The sequence below is a fragment of the Lepisosteus platostomus genome, chromosome 11 (genome assembly GCF_059453375.1).
Source record: "Lepisosteus platostomus isolate fLepPlt1 chromosome 11, fLepPlt1.hap1, whole genome shotgun sequence".
NCBI classification, from domain to species: domain Eukaryota; kingdom Metazoa; phylum Chordata; class Actinopteri; order Semionotiformes; family Lepisosteidae; genus Lepisosteus; species Lepisosteus platostomus.
This window is the reverse complement of record NC_142621.1, coordinates 24,163,617-24,187,021: the sequence shown is the minus strand read 5'-3', so window position 1 is coordinate 24,187,021 and position 23,405 is coordinate 24,163,617. Positions and strand designations below refer to the sequence as shown.

The 23,405-nt window shown below is 44.2% G+C and overlaps 2 protein-coding genes across 3 annotated transcripts in view; one reads left to right on the top strand and one right to left on the bottom strand.

The window, feature by feature from the left end:
• Nucleotides 1–23,405, bottom strand: part of adgrl2a (adhesion G protein-coupled receptor L2a) — a 334,526-nt gene that overhangs the window by 301,843 nt on the left and 9,278 nt on the right. The window lies entirely within an intron of this gene.
• LOC148652206 (uncharacterized) lies at nt 701–21,412 on the top strand. Its single transcript, XM_088597602.1, has 3 exons — nt 701–747; nt 13,532–15,507; nt 20,171–21,412. The coding sequence occupies exons 1-3, from the start codon at nt 701–703 to the stop codon at nt 20,182–20,184; spliced, it is 2,037 nt and encodes a 678-aa protein (XP_088453728.1). The 3' UTR covers nt 20,185–21,412.

The window sequence follows — 23,405 nt, the reverse complement described above, 5'->3', positions numbered from 1 at the left end:
AGAGAAGAGATTTTCTCCTGGGTATCATTCTGAGAATGCTTTTCTTGTTCAGTCTGTTCCTAATGGTAGAATCATTAACTGTAATGTTTACCATCTTGTCAGAGACCAAAGATATCTGGATGTAACTTTGTGGTTCTTTGCAATCTCTAGGAGCATCATATGGTCTGATCTAGGTGTGAATTTGCTGGAATTCCTGGTTCGATTGGTAATTGTCTTGAACTTTCCCTATTTGTAAATTATCTTTCTCTCTGTGGAATGATGGACTTCTTATTGTTTGGAAATGGCTTCATAACCCTTCCAAGACTGATGAGCAGCAACAATTCTTTGTCTGAGACAGTCACAGATATCTTTTGACCTAGGCATTATGTGTTACCACAAACCTGAATGATCCTGACCAAAGTTTCTGATTTTATTTACAGGTGGAAGCACTTCCTTATGATCAAATAATTATGCGCACTTGTTTAGCAGCACATCTAAATAGCTTCTTAACTGATATGGAAGAAGTGAGGGTGCACTTTCTTTTTCACACAAGGCTTCTGAATGTTGACTGTTTTTTTGTTTAAAGTTTATGACAAATTAAAATTTGTGTGTGTTATTTTGCACATGAGGTTAGATTTATCAACTGTTAGGAGTTGGTGAGGACTATTGAGCTGGATCCCAAGTGTTTTCCATGTCCAATTGCTTCCAGACCATAATAGAGATGGATCTGGTCACTGACAGCCTGAAGGAAACTCAGATGATTGACAGGTCCCAGTCCCACCCATAAGAGGGAGATAGAAATTTAGGGAAGAACTCATTACTTAGAGTACAGAGAGTGAAGTGTACACAAATAATAGGGGAGTCTCATATGGTGCCCAGGTTACAGAGATCCCTGAATGAGTGGTGGACAGTGAGGTGGGTTGAATTCAGTAGTCATGGTACATGTTGGAACAAGTGACATAAGAACATTTAGCTGATGATTCTACAAGACAAAATTAAGGAGTAGGTTTGTAAGCTCAGAAGCAAAAGAGGTGGTGGGGTTCGACTATATATAAAAAATAATCTCCAAGCCACAGAATAGAAGCAAGAGGGTATAGACACTTTAAGAAAGGTACGTAGCAAAAGTGACATATTTCAAGAGACATCATATTTAAGGGATATTTAAGGAAATAGATGTGTTTGAACCACTAGGAAATTGTGACCATAATGTGGAATATTTTGATATAATGTGGTACTTCAAAATGCAAAAACTTTAGTCTAAAATTAGGGTTTATAATTTTAGAAAAAAAAACAGACTATGAAAGAATAAGGCACAGCTTACAGTGAACAGGGAACAGATGGATAAAGAGTCAATCGAAAAAGGATGGTTATATTTCAAAGATGTAATGCTCAAAATGAATTTAATCCTAACACAACAGTTAATTAATTCTAAATCCAGAAAAATATTGCCTACAAATATAGTTAACATACTAAATTAATATTTCTTGCATTCATTTACAATAGAAGAGGTCAATAACAATAGTATTCTCCATGTTATAAATCAAGCTGGAGCAGTTCTGTTTAATTTTAACATAGCTGATACTCATGTTCTAGTGGGGGGTAGGATGGTTAAAAACAAATCATCAGGGCCCAACTGTATTTTCCCCATCATATGCATGGACCTCTAGCCAGAATATCTCAACTCTCATTTGGATTGGGAGCAACACCCAAGAATGATAAAATAACATATTATTTTAATTATTTTTATAACAAATAACAGAAACCTACAGAAGGTAGGACAGGACTGAACTGAGACACAACAGATCTATAAGTCTTGCTTCAGTTACTTGTAAAATTGTGGAAATAATAAAGCAAAATTATAAGAAAACATAAAAAACACTAACATTGGTTTAGAAAGGGAAGGTATTTTCCAACTCACCTGTAAGAACAAGGACATAATGTAACTCTAAAGGATATGATTATGTACTAATATTAGAGTTTCTGAAAGCCTTTGTTAAGGTCCCTCATAAAATGTTGAGTCTGATAGTGGTGTGCCAAAGGGATCAGTCTTAGACCCTTTTCTCTTCCTGATCTATGTCAATGATCTAGATTCTGATTAAGTTAACAGCAGCAACGATGTTATACCTGGGACTCTCACACTGGGTTAACAACTGAAACAAGGACATGGGGTCATATCTGGAAAATTAAGTTAATGAATCAAATTCATTTTGGTCAGAGTATAGGAAGCTGATCTTTGGTTCAAACAGTAGTGGGAATCAGGAACAGGCTTCCCAGCCATTAGTTTGAGGCCCAAACTCTAGGCATCTTTGAGAAACGGCTCAATAAAAGTGTAGATTCCATTAGCTGCTATGCTACTTGGCAGGCAGGGTGAGTCTAATGGCTTCCTCGACCTCCATTATGTTCTTATTTTTCCAAAAATAAATCAAATTCTAAAATCACATAGCAGAATCAATAGCATCTATTTTAGTCAATAATTCTTTGGCTTGGGATATTTCTTCTCAAAATGTTCTAAAATGGCTTATTTTACTCCTGTCATGACACTTGTACAATCACTACAAATGCCAATCAATTGTTATGCATGAAATTAATGGCTGTATGCCCATGAGAAGTTAGTTCCCAAACATCATTCTCTTAATATACTTACATCTTGACAGTCTTGTATAGCACATGCTACATTTAAGACATGTTTTTGAAAACAGTCATAGAAAACTAGATGAAAAATAGCACTGATTGGAGTCTCAACATTTCCAATTTGACTTTTATTGTCTTGCATTATTATAACATTAATTACAGGAACTATAAAATCTGAGATAGTCCTCTTCATCACATATGGAAAGTTACAAACCTACTTTCTTCCTAAAATATAATATGGTGTTTCCTTTATCTTTAATTATTAAAATAAAACTTTTATACCATTTGATACCATTTAAGGCAGACAGCTGATGCGATTTCTATAGGATCCATAAATTTCTTTATATTCTTTATGGAATGAAAAATTGCATCTTCTCAAAAAAAGGGTGGATTGAATAAAAGCCTATGGCAAGAGTCTAACCCTGATTGGATGACTAAAAAGCCTGACAAAATACTATGAATGGGCATTTAATTGATTTGAGAGAGGAGTGTGTTATGGACACATACTGTAGAACAATATTGGAACTTTTCAACTCTGAAGAGGAAACAGAAAGAAAAAGAAGCTGGGGGAGATTAATAGAATATTGTCTGTGCCTAGTGTATAGCAAAATACTGTAGTGGGACCCAAGGAAAACATTCATCACATTTCCTCCCACCAGAATATTTTTTAGAGTCCTTTGGAAGGTGAAAGAGAAAGTTGATAATTTTGTTCTGCTTCCCAGCTCTGTATTTAATTTCAAAAGTGAAATGATTTCAAGACATATACCTCCAAGTTATTCTTGCATTTCTGTTCTGTTCTGATCTATCTCCAATGATCTACCAGGTGAACTTCTGACCTGGTAGATCATTACTTATCCCCTAGATTAACGTGCATACTTTTCCACCCTTTAGTAGGTCCCAGACCAACTCCAAACATTCCTGTATTGCATTATAAATGTTTTTTTTCAAACTCTGACACTGACACATAAGCACAGGGTCAGGCTCAGTATAAAGTACAATGCCTGTAGTATTTATGAATGATCGATATGCTAATGATCTTTGCCTTTCTTTTCCCCCCACTGTTTCATCGATTAATGGCATAGGATAGGATCAGAGCTTAAGAGATCTTTGACTTTGTGGAAATCCACAAAAAATGTCAGACTGTCATATTTCCTGGGACATGCACAAGAAACTGGGTCTACTGCATGAAATTACTCCTCAATAACTTCCAAAGACAGCATCAAGTCCAATTGTATTCAATTGCCGAGACCACTGTTCATCTTACTGTAAGTACATTGGTCTTTGCTCTTTTAATTGAATTTGATTTGGATTAACTGTGTGTATCCAAGCTTCTCCTGCAATACCTTATTTATTTCTGTTTTTGTGGTGATTACAGAAATTCTGGTTCCTTGTTTGGTATTCTTGAACATATTGGAGAACATTTTGCTCTTTTTTACCTACAGTATAATGTACATGCTGTGGCTCATTCGTTCTGGTCATGCATTCTATTTCTTTATCAGTATGAGATACAAAATATATATTTGATAGTGGTTCTCATGATTTCAGGATTAAAGCATCTGCCTCTGCAAGATTGCAAGAACCAGACTTAACCATAAAGACTATAGAGTTTGCAAAGCTAAAAGAGAGGCCATAAAGAGAAGAGTACAGATGTAGCCATTCAAAGTGCGCGGTACAAACCCGTACTGCACGCAACTACCTACAGATGCACCATTCAAAATGCGCGGTAAAAACCCGCGGTACAGTAACCTACCCATAAGCCACCGCAGGGCACCGGAGGGCACCGCGGTAAGTGATTGGCTGGCCAAAATGACCGACAGGGGCACTCGTGGTGCATTGGTTGGTAGTGAAAAGATTTAATGTCTTTACTGTGCACATTTTAATCCACTTAGTTTTGAATATTTATATGGAATTTTACCACTAAAGGGAAATTTTAGTAGCTGAGCATAAAAAGAAGAGGAGCATAACGCATCTGAAGGTCATAAACGATATTAATTTAGGAACATAAACATTACTGTATGTACATAAACTGTACTGTGTATGGCTGGTCTTGAAAATTTAAAGAAAAAATACACACCAGTCTTCCATTTCTCCCTAAACATTTTAAGCATGAAAGTTTTATGAAACGGTACCCAAATATGCGATTGCTGTATAGAATTAATTTTAATTTTAAAAAATTATTTAACACGAAAATTAAGCTGTTTACATCTTCCGCCTGAGAACAGTCACCCATTGCTACCCAACGCAGAAACACAGCCACTAACTAGCAAAGAGAGGACATTAGCTAGCCAATATGATAAAGAAATAAATGATTATTTTGTTTATTTCTTTTGCACATTTATTTGAACATTTCCATCGATTGTACAAGCACTTGGAAACTGTCCAATCCCTAGTTCATCAGGCATTTTACCGGTCTGGCGCCGGTCTGTGTCTTCTAGGACATAATGCCAGCGAACTCTTGTTTTTATGTCCACTATAACAGACAATCTCCTTTGCTTTTAACCGAGCGTTTAAGAATTTCCTAAAATGAAAATGATTTACTTTATTTCCCTCACGGGATTGATAAAAGTATCTATCATCTGTCTAATCTATGGGACAGAATTCTGGGGTCTCCCCATACCAGAGATTATGGTAGGGCTTCAGAATGGTGATTGGCTGACACCATCTGACACCCCTCTGATTGGAGAAAAAAGACGTGCTGGTTTGCTATACATACAGTACTGTACCAGGAAGAGGATTTCTTTCTATTCGAAACGTGTATTTTAAAAGTTTAAGAAGTAAAAACAGTGTACACAGATTTCTAAACTGATCAGGATCGTTATCTTTGTCTTATGCATAATAATGTTCACCGCTCTGTCCAGCAAATTAATAATAAACTTTATTTTATATAGCGTTTTAAACGAATAAGTAATTAGATTGCTCATAAACCTAATCACTTGCTTTTTCTTTTTATTTAGGCTCAGATTTCAACTATAAATCGTATTATTAATAACCATAATAACAATCAACCAACAAAAACAACCATATAAACATAATACCAACCAAAAACATAGATAACAACCACAATACAAAATCAAATAATCAAACCATTTTACTCTCGCAAAGTCCTCCAATTATCATAATCCCGCCCCTTATGCAAAACCAAACCTTCCTCCCATCCCAGTTTATCCTGTTTATCATAAACAAAATCCACCTCAATTTTCAACATAAAGCATTACACAAAATCAATACCTCAACACTCCATACTCAACAACGATAATTCACAAACAGCCAGAACATGTAACTACACAGACCCTAATTTCCATAGCCCCGCCCCTTATGCAAAACCAACATCCCTCCCCTGTTCTCTCTCTCCCCTGGCGGTTGTAATTGTTTTTATTTTCAAATAAATTTTAGCAAAGTCATGTATTTTAAAAATCTTAAGATTTTTATATTTATGTCTTTATTTAGTGGTTTCATTAGTGACAAAGGCTAAACTTTCTTGGAAAAATGTATTTTATGTAAACCATGTTTGCTATCAATTCATTCAGGGCTAAAATATGTTCATTGTCTTCTAATGAAAGAAGGGTTCCTTTCGCCGTAGTTGGGTTGACATTAGAAGCTTGCCACGCCCGGACTTTTACACCAACGCATTAGCATGTTAAAGCGATTTCATTGAGGAGCCTAGCCTTTCTTAACTAGTAAGTACTGTACTTACTGGGTTTTTGAGTGGGGGAGGTGTCTTTCGCTGGAAATCTCGCCTCCTTCTACTTTGAAAATACCTGTGAAACCGGTTTAATTCGTCACAGCCAGCACTCCTGCAGAGAGGGGGGTTGTACTTGCAGTGTATACAGTAGATGGGAAAGCCAGAGCCGACCTCTACACCGCCCACGTGTTATGCTCTTCGTTAATGTCTAAGCCGGAACACATCATTATATCTCATTTTGTATTTCTTAAAAAAAAAAATCGTTTGCCCAGCCTAACAGAATTGTTGTTATTGTTTTTAACCTGTAAAGCGCTTTGAGGAGCCACCTTTAAAGGCGCCATATACAATAAAGTTCATTATTATTACTATTGTTAATTTGCTGGACAGAGAGGTGAACATTATTACACAGAAGACAAAGATAGCGGTTTATGTTGCATTGTGCATTGTGCTGCTGTAATACAGTTTTAAATAATTATAAGTCAAAACAGTATCAGCTTTATTTATGGGTTTTAAATAAAGGCTATTTAAACGCGATTTAAATCAATATAAATGTTTATATTGTAACGCCTAGGTGACTATTCATTGTTATTAAAATGACTTAAATTCGATCATGTTGTGATATTTAGAAATATAAATTTGTTTGGTGCGAGTGAGGTTTTAATTAATCTCTGACTCAGGAAACGTTTCATTTTTTCAAAGAAATGTTTGTTAAAAAAAATACAGTGGGATTCAATCACAGACCGTGTGAGGTGGGAGTCAGGAACCTAACCCACAGCGCCACCGGCAAGGTCACATGGAGAGTGCTGAAAAAGCACTACAGAAACATTATCAACAGACAATGTACAGCGTGTACTATTCTTGTGTTGTGGTACATGAATATAATTATATCATTATTAATTTCTTTAGATACGCGATTCCATATTATATTCCCTTTTAATCAAAATTCTAAAAGTATGCTTGTTGACTCCGGTATCACGTTAGTTAAAGACTTCGATGCTTAATGTTTAGGGAGAAATGGAATACTGGTGTGTATGTTTTCTTTAAAGTACCGAGACCAGCCATATACTGTATGTTTAAGTTCCAAAATTAATATCGTTTATGGCCTTCACACGCGTTACAGTATGCTCCTATTCTTTTTATGCTCAGGTACTAAGATTTCCCTTCAGTGGTAAAATTCCATATAAATATTCAATACTTAAACGGGCACAGTTAAGACATTAAATATACATATACATACTGTATACAGTACAGTTTGCATACGGTAATATGTTTATGTTCCTAAATCAATCTCTTTTATGAGCATGTGAAAGGCATGGTGAATCGATTCTCAAAAATTACTGTACTTTGCATGATTGAAAACAAATGCGTGATTGCGAAATGCTGTGGTGTTACTTTTACAAAGACGGTCAATGAAAAAAAGAACGTGGACAAAGGCAATACTTTGTTTACAGCTTGTCCAAGGTCATTCATTATTAATACTATTAGTAATATCTTCGTTAAAGACTTTGATGGCGACAGCTCAAACATGAGAGGTTGAGCTTTATTAGCTCCACCTTGCGGAAATTCTGGATACTATTATTTTAATTGCGGTATTATAGGAGAATTTACGGTAACTCGCGGTAGATCGCGTAAAGCGCACCGCAAAATAATGCGGTATCGCCCGCGCATTTTGAATGGATGCATCTGTACGTCATACCGCGGTATGTGATTGGCTGGCCAAAATGACCGACAGGGGCACTCGTGGTGCATTGGTCGGTAGTGAAAAGATTTAATAATTTAATCTCTTTACTGTGCACGTTTTAATCTGTTTAGTATAGAATATTTATATGGAATTTTACAACTAAGGGAAATTTTAGTAGCTGAGCATAAAAAGAAGAGGGGCATAACGCATTTGAAGGTCATAAACGATATTAATTTAGGAACGTATTAATAAACATATTATATAAACTTTACTGTATATGGCTGGTATTGGTAGTTTAAAGAAAAAATACACACCAGTATTCCATTTCTCCCTAAACATTTTAAGCATCAAAGTCTTACATGTGGTTATTTCGGAAACGTTTTTACGTGCTCCTTCTGACCATATGACTGTACTAATTTAGGAACATAAACATATTACTGTATGTAAACTGTACTGTATATGGCTGGTCTTGGTAGTTTAAAGAAAAAATACACACCAGTATTCCATTTCTCCCTAAACATTTGAAGCATCAAAATCTTACATCTGGTTAATACGGAAACGTTTTAACGTGCTCCTCCTGACCATATGACTGTACGTTTATATACTTTGTGAAAAAAGTGATAGTTTTAAGCTTTTCTGCAAATACGCTCGTTATCGGAGTAAACAAAAGCATACTTTTAGAATTTGATTAATAGGGAATATAATATGGAATCCCGTATCTAAAGAAATTAATAACGATATAATTATATTCAGGTAGTGTAGCACAAACAGTAGTATATCACTGTGTCTGTGGTGTGATAGGTTAAGTAACTGTGTGAGATTGGGTGTTCAAATCCAGCAATTGCTGTGAGTTTTCTTTTAACAAACATTTCTTTGAAAAACTAAAATAGCAAATATTATTGGCATTATATTGACATTTTTATATTTCTAAATTTCACAACATGCTCGTACTGTATGTACACAGCGGTACGCAGGGTGCCTGGCACTGCGCCCGAGGAACGCCTGGCTGGGGTGCGCGCGGTCTCTCTCTCTCAATTCAATTCAATTCAAGGTGCTTTATTAGCATGACTGATGGGTACAATCAGTTTTGCCAAAGCAAATAAAAATAATAAAATATAATAAAAATTAATAATAATAATAAAAATCCCTTATCCCTCGGGAGGGGGATCAGAATACCTCCTGGGTATCCCTGCCTGTCGTAAGAGGCGACTAAAAGGGTTGTGTCAGGAAGGGCATCCGACGTAAAACCATCTTGCCAAAACCATGGTTGCAAAGAACACAAAGCACATACCGGATCGGCCGGGGCCCGGGTTAACAACGTCCGCCATTAGTGCTGTGTCCCAACAGGGTACTAATGGAAATTATGCTACTGTGGGGAAAACTGTAGAGTGGGGGCTACAGAAAAGAAACAAGGTGAAGGGGCCTGGAAGGAATGTTAAGTCAATGAGAGTGGGGAGTTGGAATGTTGGTACCATGACAGGGAGAGGGAGAGAATTGGTTGAAACTATGGCAAGGAGAAAAGTGGAGATCTTGTGTGTGCAAGAAACCAAGTGGAAAGGAAACAGCTCAAGACACCTAGGAGAGGGATACAAGATTCTATATGCTGGAAAGAGTACCAAAATGAATGGAGTGGGTGTGATAGTGTGCAAAGACCTAGCAGACAAGATAGTGAGGGTGGTTAGACACTCAGACAGGATTATCAATGTACAGGTGGCTTTTGAGAGTTGGTTATGGAATATCATCTCTGTATATGCACCACAGGTAGGAAGACCACTGGAGGAAAAGGATAGCTTTTTGGAAGATCTCGAAGAAGTGGTTAGCAGAATCCCAGGAAATGAAATGGTGGTAATTGGAGGAGACTTCAATGCACATTTAGGAGAGAAATGCCCAGATTATCCAGATGAACATGGTCAGAGAGGGCTAGGAGAGAGAAATGAAGAAGGAGGAAGGCTACTAGAAACACTCCAAGCTCTTGAATTGTTTGCAGTGAACACAGGGTTCACGAAGAATTATGAGCAAAAGGTGACATACAGGAGTGGAGGCCATGATACCCAAATAGATTACATATTAGTGAGAAGAATTGATAGAGCGAAAGTCCAAGATGCTAAAGTCCTGCCCTATGAGGCTGTTACCAGACAACACAGGCTACTGGTGATGGACATCACAATATTGAAGGAGCGAAGAATAAGGCAGAGGAAACACCCAGCACGAACAAAAGTGTGGAAACTGAGAGAAAACAAAGTAGATTTCAACAGGCTGGTGAAAGAAATGAAAAACAACACAGAGGAAACAGAGGAGCCTTCAGTTGAAGAAGAGTGGACTGAGATGAGCCACATCCTAGAAGAGGCTGCTACCAGGGTTTGTGGAAAGACAAGAGGAGGCAGACCGAGGGAAAATGAAGAGTGGTGGTGGGATATGGAAGTTCAGGAAACACTGAAGGAAAAGAAAAAAGCATACAAGGCACTGAAAGATGGCACTGGAGAATTACAAGAATATAAGAGACTAAAGAAGGTAGCAAAAAGAAGTGTAGCAAGAGCAAAGGAAAGAGCCTGGAAAGAATGGTATGAGAAACTTGAAACAAAGGAAAGAGAGGACCAAATCTACAAGATTGCTAAACATAGAGCGAGACAGAAAAAAGATATTATCCGGGTGGCAGTACTCAAGGATGGAGAAGGCAGAGTCTTGATTAAAGAAGAACAGATCAAGCAAAGATGGCTGGAGTACTTCAAAAATCTGTTAAATGTAGAAAATGAGAGGGAGAACCTAGTGGAGGCAGACGTAGTGTGTGGACCAATCCAAGAAATTTCAGTAAAGGAAGTTACAGAAGCTATCAAAGAGATGAAAGTAGGCAAAGCAACTGGACCATCAGGAATAGCAGCAGAACACTTTAAGAACCTCGATGAAGAGGGGATTCAGTGGCTGACGAGATTGCTAAACAATATTGCAAAGGAAGAGAGAATTCCAGAAGAATGGACAAAAAGCAGTATGGTTACCATCTACAAGGAGAAAGGAGACCCAATGGAGTGTAAAAACTATAGAGGAATAAAACTTCTGGAACATGGATTGAAAATCCTGGAAAAAATTCTGGACAAGAGACTCAGGGGAAAAGCACAACAGATGCCATTTTTGTGATGAGACAGTTACAGGAGAAGACACTAGAGAAAGGGAAAAAGCTGTATGTGGCCTTTCTGGACTTGGAGAAGGCATATGACCGTGTGCCCAGAGAGGTGGTGTATTGGTGCTTGAGGAAGAAAGGAGTACCAGAAAGCATGGTGAAGTTAGTTCAAGCAACCTATAGAGATGCAACTACGAAGATGATAACACAACAGGGAGAGACAAAAGAGTTTGAAATCACAGTTGGAGTACACCAAGGATCAGCACTAAGTCCTTTCCTTTCCATAAACATTATTGACACACTGACAGAGGAGGTAAGAACAGAAGTGCCTTGGGAACTCATCTTTGCTGATGATGTGGCACTGATGGCAGACTCAGAAGTAGAACTACAGGAGAAAGTGTTCAAATGGCAGAGGAGTCTGGAAAAGGGTGGACTGAAAATGAATGCAGAAAAATCTGAAATAATGGTGTAGCGGCAATGCTTGTTAATAAGACAGAATTAAGCGTTGGTATGCTCCTAAAAGAGGCCCCATCTCACCCTCCATCTCTGTGGTGCAGCCACAGAGAAAGAATTCATGCAAGCTGATTTAAGATGTTTTCTTGTGATAAGAAACCAGCTCCCAAAGGGGGATGCACTTAGCTAAGCCTGGCTATCATGATCAATGGTCATGCATTGGCGCCTATCAGTCTAGGGAGTGCCGAATGGACATCTGGACTGCATTCCTAAGTGTCAAGAGTAAGTGACTTATATCTCACCTTGACCAACCAATCAGGGACTGGCAGGGCGTGGTAATACCACGTGGGTCTCCAATGCCCGCCAAACTCTCAACCAATCAGCACACATCTGGGTCTTGATCAAAAAGGGAGCGCAAGCTCAGTTCTGGGCTCTCCTTGGCCATTTTCGCGCATCCTCAGAGACAATCACGTGACAACTGCTGTTGTCTGCAAAAGGACTTGAACTTTGTTCTAAGCGCGAGGCCGAGGATCCCGTACGTACTCAGAATTCTACCAACGTGAATGCTCCGCTTGATCAACGGCAGCCTACAGTTGGACCCTCGTCGACAACCTGAATAGCTTATTCAGAAGCAGCGCTGGACCGGGAACGAACCAGTTTCTTCCCAGGCAAAAGAGTGACTTGTGAGGACTCGCGGTCACACTCTGTGCATAGAGACTTTCTACTAGCCAGCCGGACTGCTGGTAGATCCCCTCGGAGCAACGACTGCCCTGCGCGCCGCAGTCAGATTCCTCCGCCCGTCCTACTCCGAGCTGCACCTCGACTGGTTGGCCGGTAGCCAGAGGACGCCGTCACAACGCCCATTGGACAACCGCTGCAACAGAGGCTGCAACAGAGCCTGTCAGCTGGTTTGGTGTTCGTGCCGGGAATTCCAAATCCCAACACAGTGGATAAGTAAACCCCATGTTCTACATTGCGTCTCGAGAATTCAATTGTACCTCAACACCAGTTGTTATCAATTTAATTCATGAGTAATGTATTCACTTCTGAGTTTAGAGTAACAGTGGGTAATAACACTGATTAGCGATTTGGTAACCGAACGATATATATTGACATATATTCTCTGTTGTGTATCTCTTTGTGTTTGCATCTCTTCGAGATTATATACCTTGTATATTGATAACCCTCACCGTAAGGTCTGCCGCTCGTATCCAGGCAGACTGGTATATGTTTGTTGCACAGTTATATTAATAAATGTATCCCGTGTATTGAACCCGTGTGTGTGCGTTGTTAGTTGTTCTGACGATTGATTTTCTAAAAGCCCCGACGAACAACCTCGTGATTACTGCTACAATTAATAATTGTCTCAGTAAACCCATCAAAACCACTACATTTAATGGCGTCCCTGGGTGGGCGGAGTTAAGAATGAAATGAGAATCAATCGCACAGAATAACTGATATTGCTGTGAGTTCAAGTTCAGCACAGCGCCGCGGCTTCTATACGCGAATACCGGGTGTGCTGATAACTGCGCAAAGGAATCCCCCTGTTTTCTAGCGTTTAGTGTAACGTGTGCTGATTGGAAATCCATCTGCTCGGGTGTTTAAATTCCATACTGTATTTTAGTAAAAGGAAAAAAAAAAAGTAATACTCTTAACGTTTCTCTGACGTAATGACAATGGCTGCTAAAATGTCTGAAGTGGAGTCGCTTATAAGTACTATTTCTAGCGACGACAATCCTGGTTACTGGAGCGGTATCGAAAAGTTGAACTTTGATGATATTGAGAAGCTGCAAGTAGATTTAGTAGCTAAAGTAGCGAACCAGCTTAACACAGGAGGGTCCGTGAACGCAGTTCAGGTCCTATCGAGTTTCGCCTTAAATCTAGCTAAACAGCTGGAACTGTCTTTGTCCGAGCTGACAAAGTTTCAAAAGCTTCAGGGAAAGCTAGAAAGATATAAGGCGGAGTGAGTTGAGTTGTTGGATATAATCAGAGAAAAGAGAGTGAAAAATGAGGAAAGTGAAGACAGACTCAGGGAAGTTTTAGGTAAATTAGATGACCTGTCTGCTAGAGAAACTGCGGCTGAGGTAGCTAGGAGAGACCTGGAAGCAAAACAGGCTAGATCCCACTTGCATGCCAGCCCACCTAGCAGCCCGGAGCGCTCACCCAGCGCGCCGGGAGGAGGTTTCTCCCGGCCAGGGTCTGTGGTCGGATCGGCATGGGGGAGATCGCCGAGTCCTGCGCGAGACGCAAGGGCGATGCAATTCAGGCAGAGACCCCCTGCTCCTGATCACGGCCGTCCCCCTGCTCGCGGAGAAACCGTAAAAATTAACCTCCACTCCCTGAGGCAGTTGGCCAAAGATGTAGAAAGGTTTGACCCGTCAGTGTCAGGGAATAATGTGGAAACCTACATCGATGAGCTGAGACATACTTTGCAGTTTATGCCCGGAGCGTCCGAACAGGAAAAGGCTTTGTTAGTAAGGAAAACTACTAGCCGAGCGGTACACGAGTGGATGTCCAGACAAGGACCGGAGGTCTGTAATAGCTTTGAGGAGCTGTGTCAGGCAATGATCGGAGAATTTTCGGCTTTTATCGATCCCATAGCTGCCGTGGCCGCTGCGCACCATATTAAGCACGAAAAAGCTGAAGCCCCTCGCGACTATTATGAGAGGCTTAGGCGCACTTATTTTGCAGGGCGGAATGAAGAGGGTTGCGAAGAAAACGTGAATTTCAAAGGTTTATTCATTGCTAATCTGCATCCCTCAGTCAGGAAAATGATTGTGATGCACACAGATGCAAAAGCGATGAAAATGGCTGACATTAGAAGGTTGGCTCAAAAAGCCTGGGGAGCTGAAGTCTCTGCTTCCTCAGAGCGAAAACCTGCTAAAACGGCCGTGTTCGCCACTAAAGCCAGCAGGGTTGACGACTCGCCTCAGCTCGAGGGAGCTGAGGTTCCTGAGCCCTATAAGCCCCGGCGCAAAATAGGCAGGCAAGACCGCACTAAGCGTCAGAGCCGCCGTGAGCGCTACGGGGAAGGCAAGGGCTCAGGCAGAGCCTATCATAAGACTGGACGAGGGGAGTCGACTGCAGCCCGCCTGGCCCGGCTTGAACAAGCCCTGCTTGAGAGACCAGGACAGGGTAAACCTTCCGCACCGAATGCCGGAAGCGTGAATGAGCTTAGGAGGACCACGCCCCTTCTCACTGGAGGAGGCGGGGATCCACCCCAAACCCCTCCCTCAGTCTATCTGATTGGGTGGGAGGGTTCCTGCCTGAAAGAAGGCTGTGACTCTGAGTTGGGCGCTGACCCCGCCCCTGAAGTCAAAGGAAAGGCAGGCTTCCAACAATTCTTAGGGAATCTCAGCCAGAAAGGCAAAGCAAGGCGTATTTATATCAAGGTTTCTCTTGAAAGCGTCTTAGATAGAGAAGCACTGATTGACACTGGGGCTGAAATTAGTTTGATGTCAGCCGATCTACTCAGCGAGCTCAAACGAGTAGCGAAAGGAAAAGGCATCAGACTTAAGGTAGAACCGTGTAAGATAGAGATTTCCAGCTATACCCAGGATCATGCCAGGATCACACACCGAGTGTGGGTGGCACTTAGGTTCGGGCCAATGAATGTGGTGCATCCTGTTTACATCTCTAGGTTTAAAACAGAGCCACTACTCATTGGCCAAGACCTGCTTGACAGGCTGGAGCCTCTGGTGGACTGCCAGCGTGGAAAATTGTGGGCTCAGGTCAAAAACCCTAAGCCTGTCGTACAGCAAAAAGGGGGGTTCAGTGGTTATGCTGTGACCACACAGTGCCCACTGAACACTATAGCTGAGTTGGAGGTTCCACCTGGTTCCTCTGGACGAGAAATAAATGTCTCTTCTTGCTTTCCAAAACTACAGGGAAGTCCTGCCCAGGCCAGCACTCCCACGGTCTCCCAACTACAGGAGCAGTGCTCCGAGCAGCTGCTTGACCCGCCAGGTAAAGCACACCCCTTTTTCATCCCTGAAGAAGAATGGATCTCCCTGTCCGGTAATGAATGGGAGTCCTTTCTGTGCACCCTGGTACCTCAGGGGGACCAGGACTACCACCCCATGGTGGTGGGAGGGGTCCAGGTTGCAGAAGTGCAGGTTGATGATGTAATTCTCAGCCTCAGCTCTGAGAAGTCCATAATCAGTGAAGGTCTGTTCAAGGACCTGTCGCGAAGCCGTCAGGTGACCCTGGTGACGCAGTCACAGGTTCTGTGGTGGGCACCCCCACCTCATAGGTCCATTTGGAGCAAAGGAAGTTGTGTAGCTTCCATCTCCATCGGAAAAAGGAAGTTTGCTCACTACTTCCAGGTAGCACCTCAGCTGACCCATTCGGTCTGTATTGGTGCAGACCTCTTGGTTCGACTGGGCGCCCAGCTGGACACAGTAAACAGTGTGCTGTGGACACGGGTGAACCCAGATGCCCACTCTCTAAGCGGCGACCCCGAGAACATTCGGTCAGGTCAGACGATTCCTCAGGCCTGCCAGGTTGTAAATGAATCGGACCTGATCGTTCCTGCATCAACCGCAGGGTTTCCGGTACGCCTTGTCCTGAAGAAGGGACAGAGAATGGATGCTGAGATGGTTTTCTTCCAACCATCAGCTCAGTTTATCAGACTGAACCTAGCAGTCTGTGGTACCCCCAGACTGGAACGGAATGGCCGAGCCACCTGCCTGTTGGTGCAGAACATAGCAAAACAAGATGTCAAAATCCCTGCTCGCACTGACATGGGACTGGTAATTGACAATGGTTTCTATGATTTCGAACTGGCCATCCCAGTACTGGGGCAGCTCCCTGGTCCCTTGGCCAGGGAGGGGGGAAACGAGCAGGTGCACTACACCTACCCCCGGCGGATGATCGCAATTATGCCAATAGAGGGATTCTGCAACCAGGAGGTGTGCAGAGTGGACCTTAGCGATAAGGATGAGATGGTTGTGTACACAGTACACGCAGGTGTTCAGACGGACCACTCAGCCAAGAGTGCGACCCGGGATACCGCCATGCCGTCAAAAGCGGGGTTCCTAGAGCAGGTACAGGAACAGGTTGGTAAGGCAGATGCCCTGGAAACGGAAAGCCAGCGTCAGCAGCTGCGTCAGATCTTCCAGGATTTCCAGGAAGTGTTTGCACGGGATGCCTATGACTGCGGGGTGACGGATTTGCATACAGTGCGCATTCCCACAGCCCCTGGCGCCCGCCCAACCTATGTCAGGCAGTATCGCATTCCCCTCACGGCATACGAGTCCATAAAGCAGACGTTGGATGCTCTACTAGAGCGTCAGATCATAAGGGAGTGTAACTCCACTTATAACTCCCCACTGTGGCCGGTGCTGAAACCCAATGGTAAGTGGCGTCTGACCATTGACTACCGGCAGCTGAATAAACAGGTTCCTTTGTCACGATGGCCAATGATCTACCTAGATCAGGAGTTAGCCAAGGTGACAACAGCGAAATATTTCACCACAGTGGATGTGGCCAATGGGTTCTGGACCCTTAAGGTAGAACCGACAGACCAGTACAAACTGGCCTTTTCCTTCGGAAACAGGCAGTTCACCTGGAATCGATGCCCCTTTGGGTATTCCAACTCCCCAGCGGAGTTCAACATATTTCTGCACAAAGCCATGAGTGATGCAGCCGCCAGGGGCAACCTGGTCTATGTGGACGATATTCTGATGCGGAGTCAGACCTGGGAAGAACACATGGCCGAGATCAGGCATGTGTTGACCCAGCTCTCCCGTGCAGGGGCCAAACTGTCCCTGGCTAAGGGACAGTGGTGTAGGACCCAAGTGGAGTACGTGGGACTGTTGGTTGGAGCCCAAGGCATACAGCCACAGTCCAGCAGAGTCCAAGCTATCCAGAATATGAAGTCGCCCACTAACCTGTCTGAACTGCGCAGCTTTCTGGGAGTATGTAATTATTCCCGGCAGTTCATTGAGGATTACGCTGAAATAGCAAGGCCCCTCCACAAGCTGTTGCAGAAAGACGTGCCCTTTGAGTGGGGACCTTCCCCAGAACAGGCTGTGATGGAGCTGAAGCGCAAACTCGGTAGTGCGCCGTGCTTGGCCTACCCTGACAAAAATAAGGTCTTCTACCTTGAAGCAGGGTTCTCAGAGCACTGCCTTGGGGCTGCTCTGAGTCAGGAATATGACCAAGAGCGAAGGGTGGTGGCGTATGCCAGTCGAGCCCTGACCCCAGTGGAGCAAAAGTTCTTGGACTGCGAGAAGGCCCTGTTGTCTACGGTCTGGTCGGTAGAACACTTCCGTAGTTATGTAGGGGGACAAAAGATCATCATCGAAACCTGCCACCAACCTGTGACATTCCTGCATAGCCAGAGACTGAAAGCAGGCAGGGTGTCAAATAGCAGGATTGTGGCATGGATGATGGCCCTACAAGGCTATGAGATAGAGGTACGTTATGCACAGAGCAAGAAAATGTACCTGGGACAGGGCCTGGCTTTGGGCCAAGTGTGTCACGGCTGTGACACTGACATGGAAGCTCCAGAAATGATTCCCGCTGCTGAGCTACCGAACAATCATCGGTACTACGATGAGAACGTGGGCCAGGGCTTACCCATGGCCTATGTTGACGGTTGCTCTTTTCGCCACGAACAGCAGGTGCTAGCAGGGGTAGGTGTAGTCTGGCAAGACAATACTCCCTGTGGGCCGACCCGCTATAAGCTAGGACCAAAGACTAGTCAGTATGCGGAAGTAGCTGGGGTGCTGATCACCCTCCAGCAGGCCCTGACAAATGGCCTTAAACAATTTGTCATCTGTAGTGACTCGAACTACGCCCGACATAGCTTCGTGTCCCATCTTCCGTATTGGAAGGGTAACGGCATGAAAAATGCCCGGGGCAAGGAAGTAAAGAACAAAGAGTTGTTCCTGGCCAGTGACAAGCTCACGACCGAGGCTGGAATGATGGTTTACTGGAGGAAGGTGAAGGGACACTCCCAGGTGAAGGGACCCGACAAAGACGGGAATGATGAGGCCGACCGGCTGGCCAAATCTGGCGCCTTAGAGGGTGATCCCTGGCAGTTCCAGCAGGAATGGCTACCCCCAGAAACCGTGGCTGAGGTCAAGGCGGTCACCCGAAGCAGGGCTAGACAGGATGTCGGAGCTGACCCTCAATCTGTAGTGCTGGGGTCACAGGGTTTTAACACTGATCTTGCGGAAATGCAGAAACAGGACCCAGCAATTGGGCAAATGTATCAGCATATCGCTGACCCAGTGCGTCAACCTCTTTCAGAGCAGGTGCTGAGCCAGTCTCCGGAGCTGAAGGAGCTGGCAGAGGTGAAAGACAACCTAAAAATTATAAAGGGGTTGTTGGTTTGTGTACCAGTTGCACAAGGTGTCCCAAAGTGGGTAGTTCCCCGCTGTCATCGGGGGGTCATGATCCAACACGCTCATGACGAACCCTGTGGGGGTCACCGGGGAATCAAGGCCACGTACGACACTATCCAGCAGGTGGCATTCTGGCCTCACATGGGCCAAGACATCGCCGCGTATGTAAAGGGGTGTCTGACGTGTAGCCAGTTCCAACCATCACGGCCCTTGCACCGTGCACCACTCCAGAAAAAGGGCATGACATTCCCCTGGTCCAATCTACAAATGGATTGGGTGGGGCCGCTGGTGAGGTCATCCAGAGGGAACAAATATTTCCTCACTGTTACGTGTGCATTCACAAAATGGATTGAGTGCCTCCCAGCACCCAACGACACGGCAGAGACAACTGCAGTGCTGTTGGTGAACCATGTGTTCAGTCGATGGGGACTCCCCCTGACCGTGGACTCGGATCGGGGAACCCATTTCACAGCTACAGTAATGGCAACCCTGTGGAATATGCTTGGGGTCAAGGCCCAGTTGCATATCTCCTACCACCCTCAATCCTCGGGCCAGGCAGAAAGGGCAAACCGAACGGTGGTTAGTATGCTCAAAAAGTTTGTCTCCACCAACAGTAGGGACTGGGACATTAAGCTGCCCCTGGTTCTGATGGCCATCCGAGCCACGCCCCACTGCTCTACGGGGGTCCCACCTTTTGAGATGATGACAGGTCGGAAGATGACTCTTCCCCTACACTGTCTCTATGGGGTGGAGGACCTGAGCACGACGGGGGCTGCTACGGCCCATCAGTATGTTTCAGACCTGCGAGCACATCTGCAGGCAACCTTTGCTTTTGCCCAGAACAATCTGGGAAGGAGTGCAGAGGGTAGGAAAGCATACTATGACCGAAAGGCAGTTAACCAGGAACTCCAAGTAGGAGACAAGGTCCTGTACTTCCAGTTTGCCAAACCCACAGGGGTGGCCCGGAAGTTCTTACCCAGTTGGACAGGACCCCACGAGATTGTCGATAAGGTATCACCGGTAGCTTATCGAATTCGGATTGAAAAGGGAAGGCAATCTCTGGTTTACAAGTGGGTGCATCGCAACCACCTCCGGTTGTATCGCCCATCTCAAATGGCGCCGGAGGACACAGAATAGGGTTAAAAGTCTAAACCCGATCAAAGAGGGGGGTGCCCCTTTGTAGTTGCAGGTAGTTAGGTACTGTAGTGTAGGTCCTGCTAGGAAAATATATTCAAAAATATAGTGGAACTGTACCATGTGCCTCATCTGTGTTCCAGAATGGGAATCCTAAAACTGCCACGGCTGGTCCTGACAGTACTGTGGATCGCCTCGACACAGCCCCTTGAAGTTGTGGAACCCGGTCCTCCTACCGGCATAGTCCTGCAGGACGCTCCCGGATTGTTGTTAACAAATTGCAGAACATATACTCAGCGAGTGTATGTACGGCTGGACCCACATGATGTGTTTCGGAAGCACATCAGCATGAACAGTAGGGTGTCCTATCATGGTAGGCAGTGGGCTGGGGATACTGTATGGCATGCCCAGCTAGACACTATACACATGCTCCGCCAGCTGAGGAAGGCAACAGTCACCCAGGAGGAGATGACAGGCCTCAGCCGCCCCAAAAGGTTCTTGGGGGGTCTGATTGCTGCGGCCTCCGCCGTGGGTTCGCTATTTTCAGCGGGTCTGTTTGCTGCTAACACTGTCACCCTGACCACCCTGAGAAGGCAGGTGTCTGGGTTACGTAAGGAAATGCCAGAAATTTATGACAAGCTGTATCAACAGCAGCAGCGGCTGGAAAGCCTAGGGAAAACCTTACAGGGCACAATTTTAGCAGTAAACCTTCATGCAGCACTGTTAAATAACACCCTCCACACCGTGGGCAGGATTGTCGACGTGTTACAGTGGGACTATGCTTATGTGCAACAGGTCAGAATGCTGATGCAGGATCTGCTTAGGGAGCTTAGTGCCACAGTAACTAGCCTAGCCATGGGACAGATTCCAACCTACTTGGTTCCACTGTCCTTAGTAGAAGAAGTACTGAAGACAACCACTTCCGAGATGGTGCAGCCATTGCAAGTACATCTTGCATACAGTCTAGGCAGTGCCATTCCCATACATGTCAACCCCGAAGCCAAGGAAATAGGTTTCCTGTTGAACCTTCCCATCGTGAGTAGCAAGGATATCTATAGACTCAAGTCTATATTGAACGTTGGCTTCTGGAGGGGGGACATGCATGTGAAGTTGACCACCCCACCGCTCGTAGCTTACCAGGAGGATGATCCGAATTTGTACCTTGTTCCAAACCTGGAACTGTGTATATCAACCAAGGATATCCACTGGGTATGCCCAAGTAAGCCATTCCTTAGGGACACAACTCAGAGGTTGTGTGGTATCAGAAAGGGGGCTGCCACTGAAAAGTGTAAAGCCACAGTGACGAGCAAACGTGAGGTTAACGAACCCCAGGTTGAGCAGGTGGGAAAGAAATGGCTGGTCAGCACACCACAATTAACGGTTACAATAACCTGTGACAGACATGATACAGCTACCGAAGTGCAGCTACCCAACCAAACAGTTTTTCTACAAGTTCCTGAAGGAGCTATAGTGCATCTCAACGATTTAGCACTGTATCACCTGGAGTCAGAACTGTATGAAACGGAACTCGAGATTGTGGACGCTTTCAGAGGACACAGCGTTGACTTGGATGAGAGAATCCAAGAGACAGTAAGTCTTGAGGGTGTACAGGTAGTCGAATTTGTTCTCAACGACACAAACTTAAAAACTACACTGGTAGGTCCCAAGCACAGTCGGTGTGGATCCTCTGGGGCGCTAGGGACAGTAAACGTGGTCATCTTGACACTGCTGCTGGGTAGCTGGATCATGGCTGGGGTAATGTGTTGGATGCTGTTCTCTTGTATCAAAGCCTTGCGGGGTAGTTTGAATGAGACAAAGGGAGCAATGGTTTATCACCGAAATCAGGTAACCACGCCTAAGCGTCTGCCTGCTGCAGAGCTATCCGATACTGATAGTGAACTGCCGGAAGTTTAAGGTCTAGGGCTAATGATGACGCCCGATGCCTCATTTCTATGTACCTTATAACTGAGAGCAGGTATACGCAATGTTCTTTCCAACACTATTTCCTGTACAAATTCTCGAGAGGTAATGTGAATATTGGGTGGTAGAATCCACCGGGGTACAACAGACATCACTTAACTCTGTTTTTGTTTTGAAGGCAACAACGCCTCAGGACCTCGTGACCTTCAAAAAGGGGGGATATGTAGCGGCAATGCTTGTTAATAAGACAGAATTAAGCGTTGGTATGCTCCTAAAAGAGGCCCCATCTCACCCTCCATCTCTGTGGTGCAGCCACAGAGAAAGAATTCATGCAAGCTGATTTAAGATGTTTTCTTGTGATAAGAAACCAGCTCCCAAAGGGGGATGCACTTAGCTAAGCCTGGCTATCATGATCAATGGTCATGCATTGGCGCCTATCAGTCTAGGGAGTGCCGAATGGACATCTGGACTGCATTCCTAAGTGTCAAGAGTAAGTGACTTATATCTCACCTTGACCAACCAATCAGGGACTGGCAGGGCGTGGTAATACCACGTGGGTCTCCAATGCCCGCCAAACTCTCAACCAATCAGCACACATCTGGGTCTTGATCAAAAAGGGAGCGCAAGCTCAGTTCTGGGCTCTCCTTGGCCATTTTCGCGCATCCTCAGAGACAATCACGTGACAACTGCTGTTGTCTGCAAAAGGACTTGAACTTTGTTCTAAGCGCGAGGCCGAGGATCCCGTACGTACTCAGAATTCTACCAACGTGAATGCTCCGCTTGATCAACGGCAGCCTACAGTTGGACCCTCGTCGACAACCTGAATAGCTTATTCAGAAGCAGCGCTGGACCGGGAACGAACCAGTTTCTTCCCAGGCAAAAGAGTGACTTGTGAGGACTCGCGGTCACACTCTGTGCATAGAGACTTTCTACTAGCCAGCCGGACTGCTGGTAGATCCCCTCGGAGCAACGACTGCCCTGTCGCAGTCAGATTCCTCCGCCCGTCCTACTCCGAGCTGCACCTCGACTGGTTGGCCGGTAGCCAGAGGACGCCGTCACAACGCCCATTGGACAACCGCTGCAACAGAGGCTGCAACAGAGCCTGTCAGCTGGTTTGGTGTTCGTGCCGGGAATTCCAAATCCCAACACAGTGGATAAGTAAACCCCATGTTCTACATTGCGTCTCGAGAATTCAATTGTACCTCAACACCAGTTGTTATCAATTTAATTCATGAGTAATGTATTCACTTCCGAGTTTAGAGTAACAGTGGGTAATAACACTGATTAGCGATTTGGTAACCGAACGATATATATTGACATATATTCTCTGTTGTGTATCTCTTTGTGTTTGCATCTCTTCGAGATTATATACCTTGTATATTGATAACCCTCACCGTAAGGTCTGCCGCTCGTATCCAGGCAGACTGGTATATGTTTGTTGCACAGTTATATTAATAA

Coding starts and splice junctions, on each gene's coding strand:
- LOC148652206 (XM_088597602.1), top strand. CDS start 701: ATGGATCTGGTCACTGACAGCCTGAAGGAAACTCAGATGATTGACAG. Junction 748..13,531: donor GAAACTCAGATGATTGACAG/GTCCCAGTCCCA, acceptor GGATATAATCAG/AGAAAAGAGAGTGAAAAATG.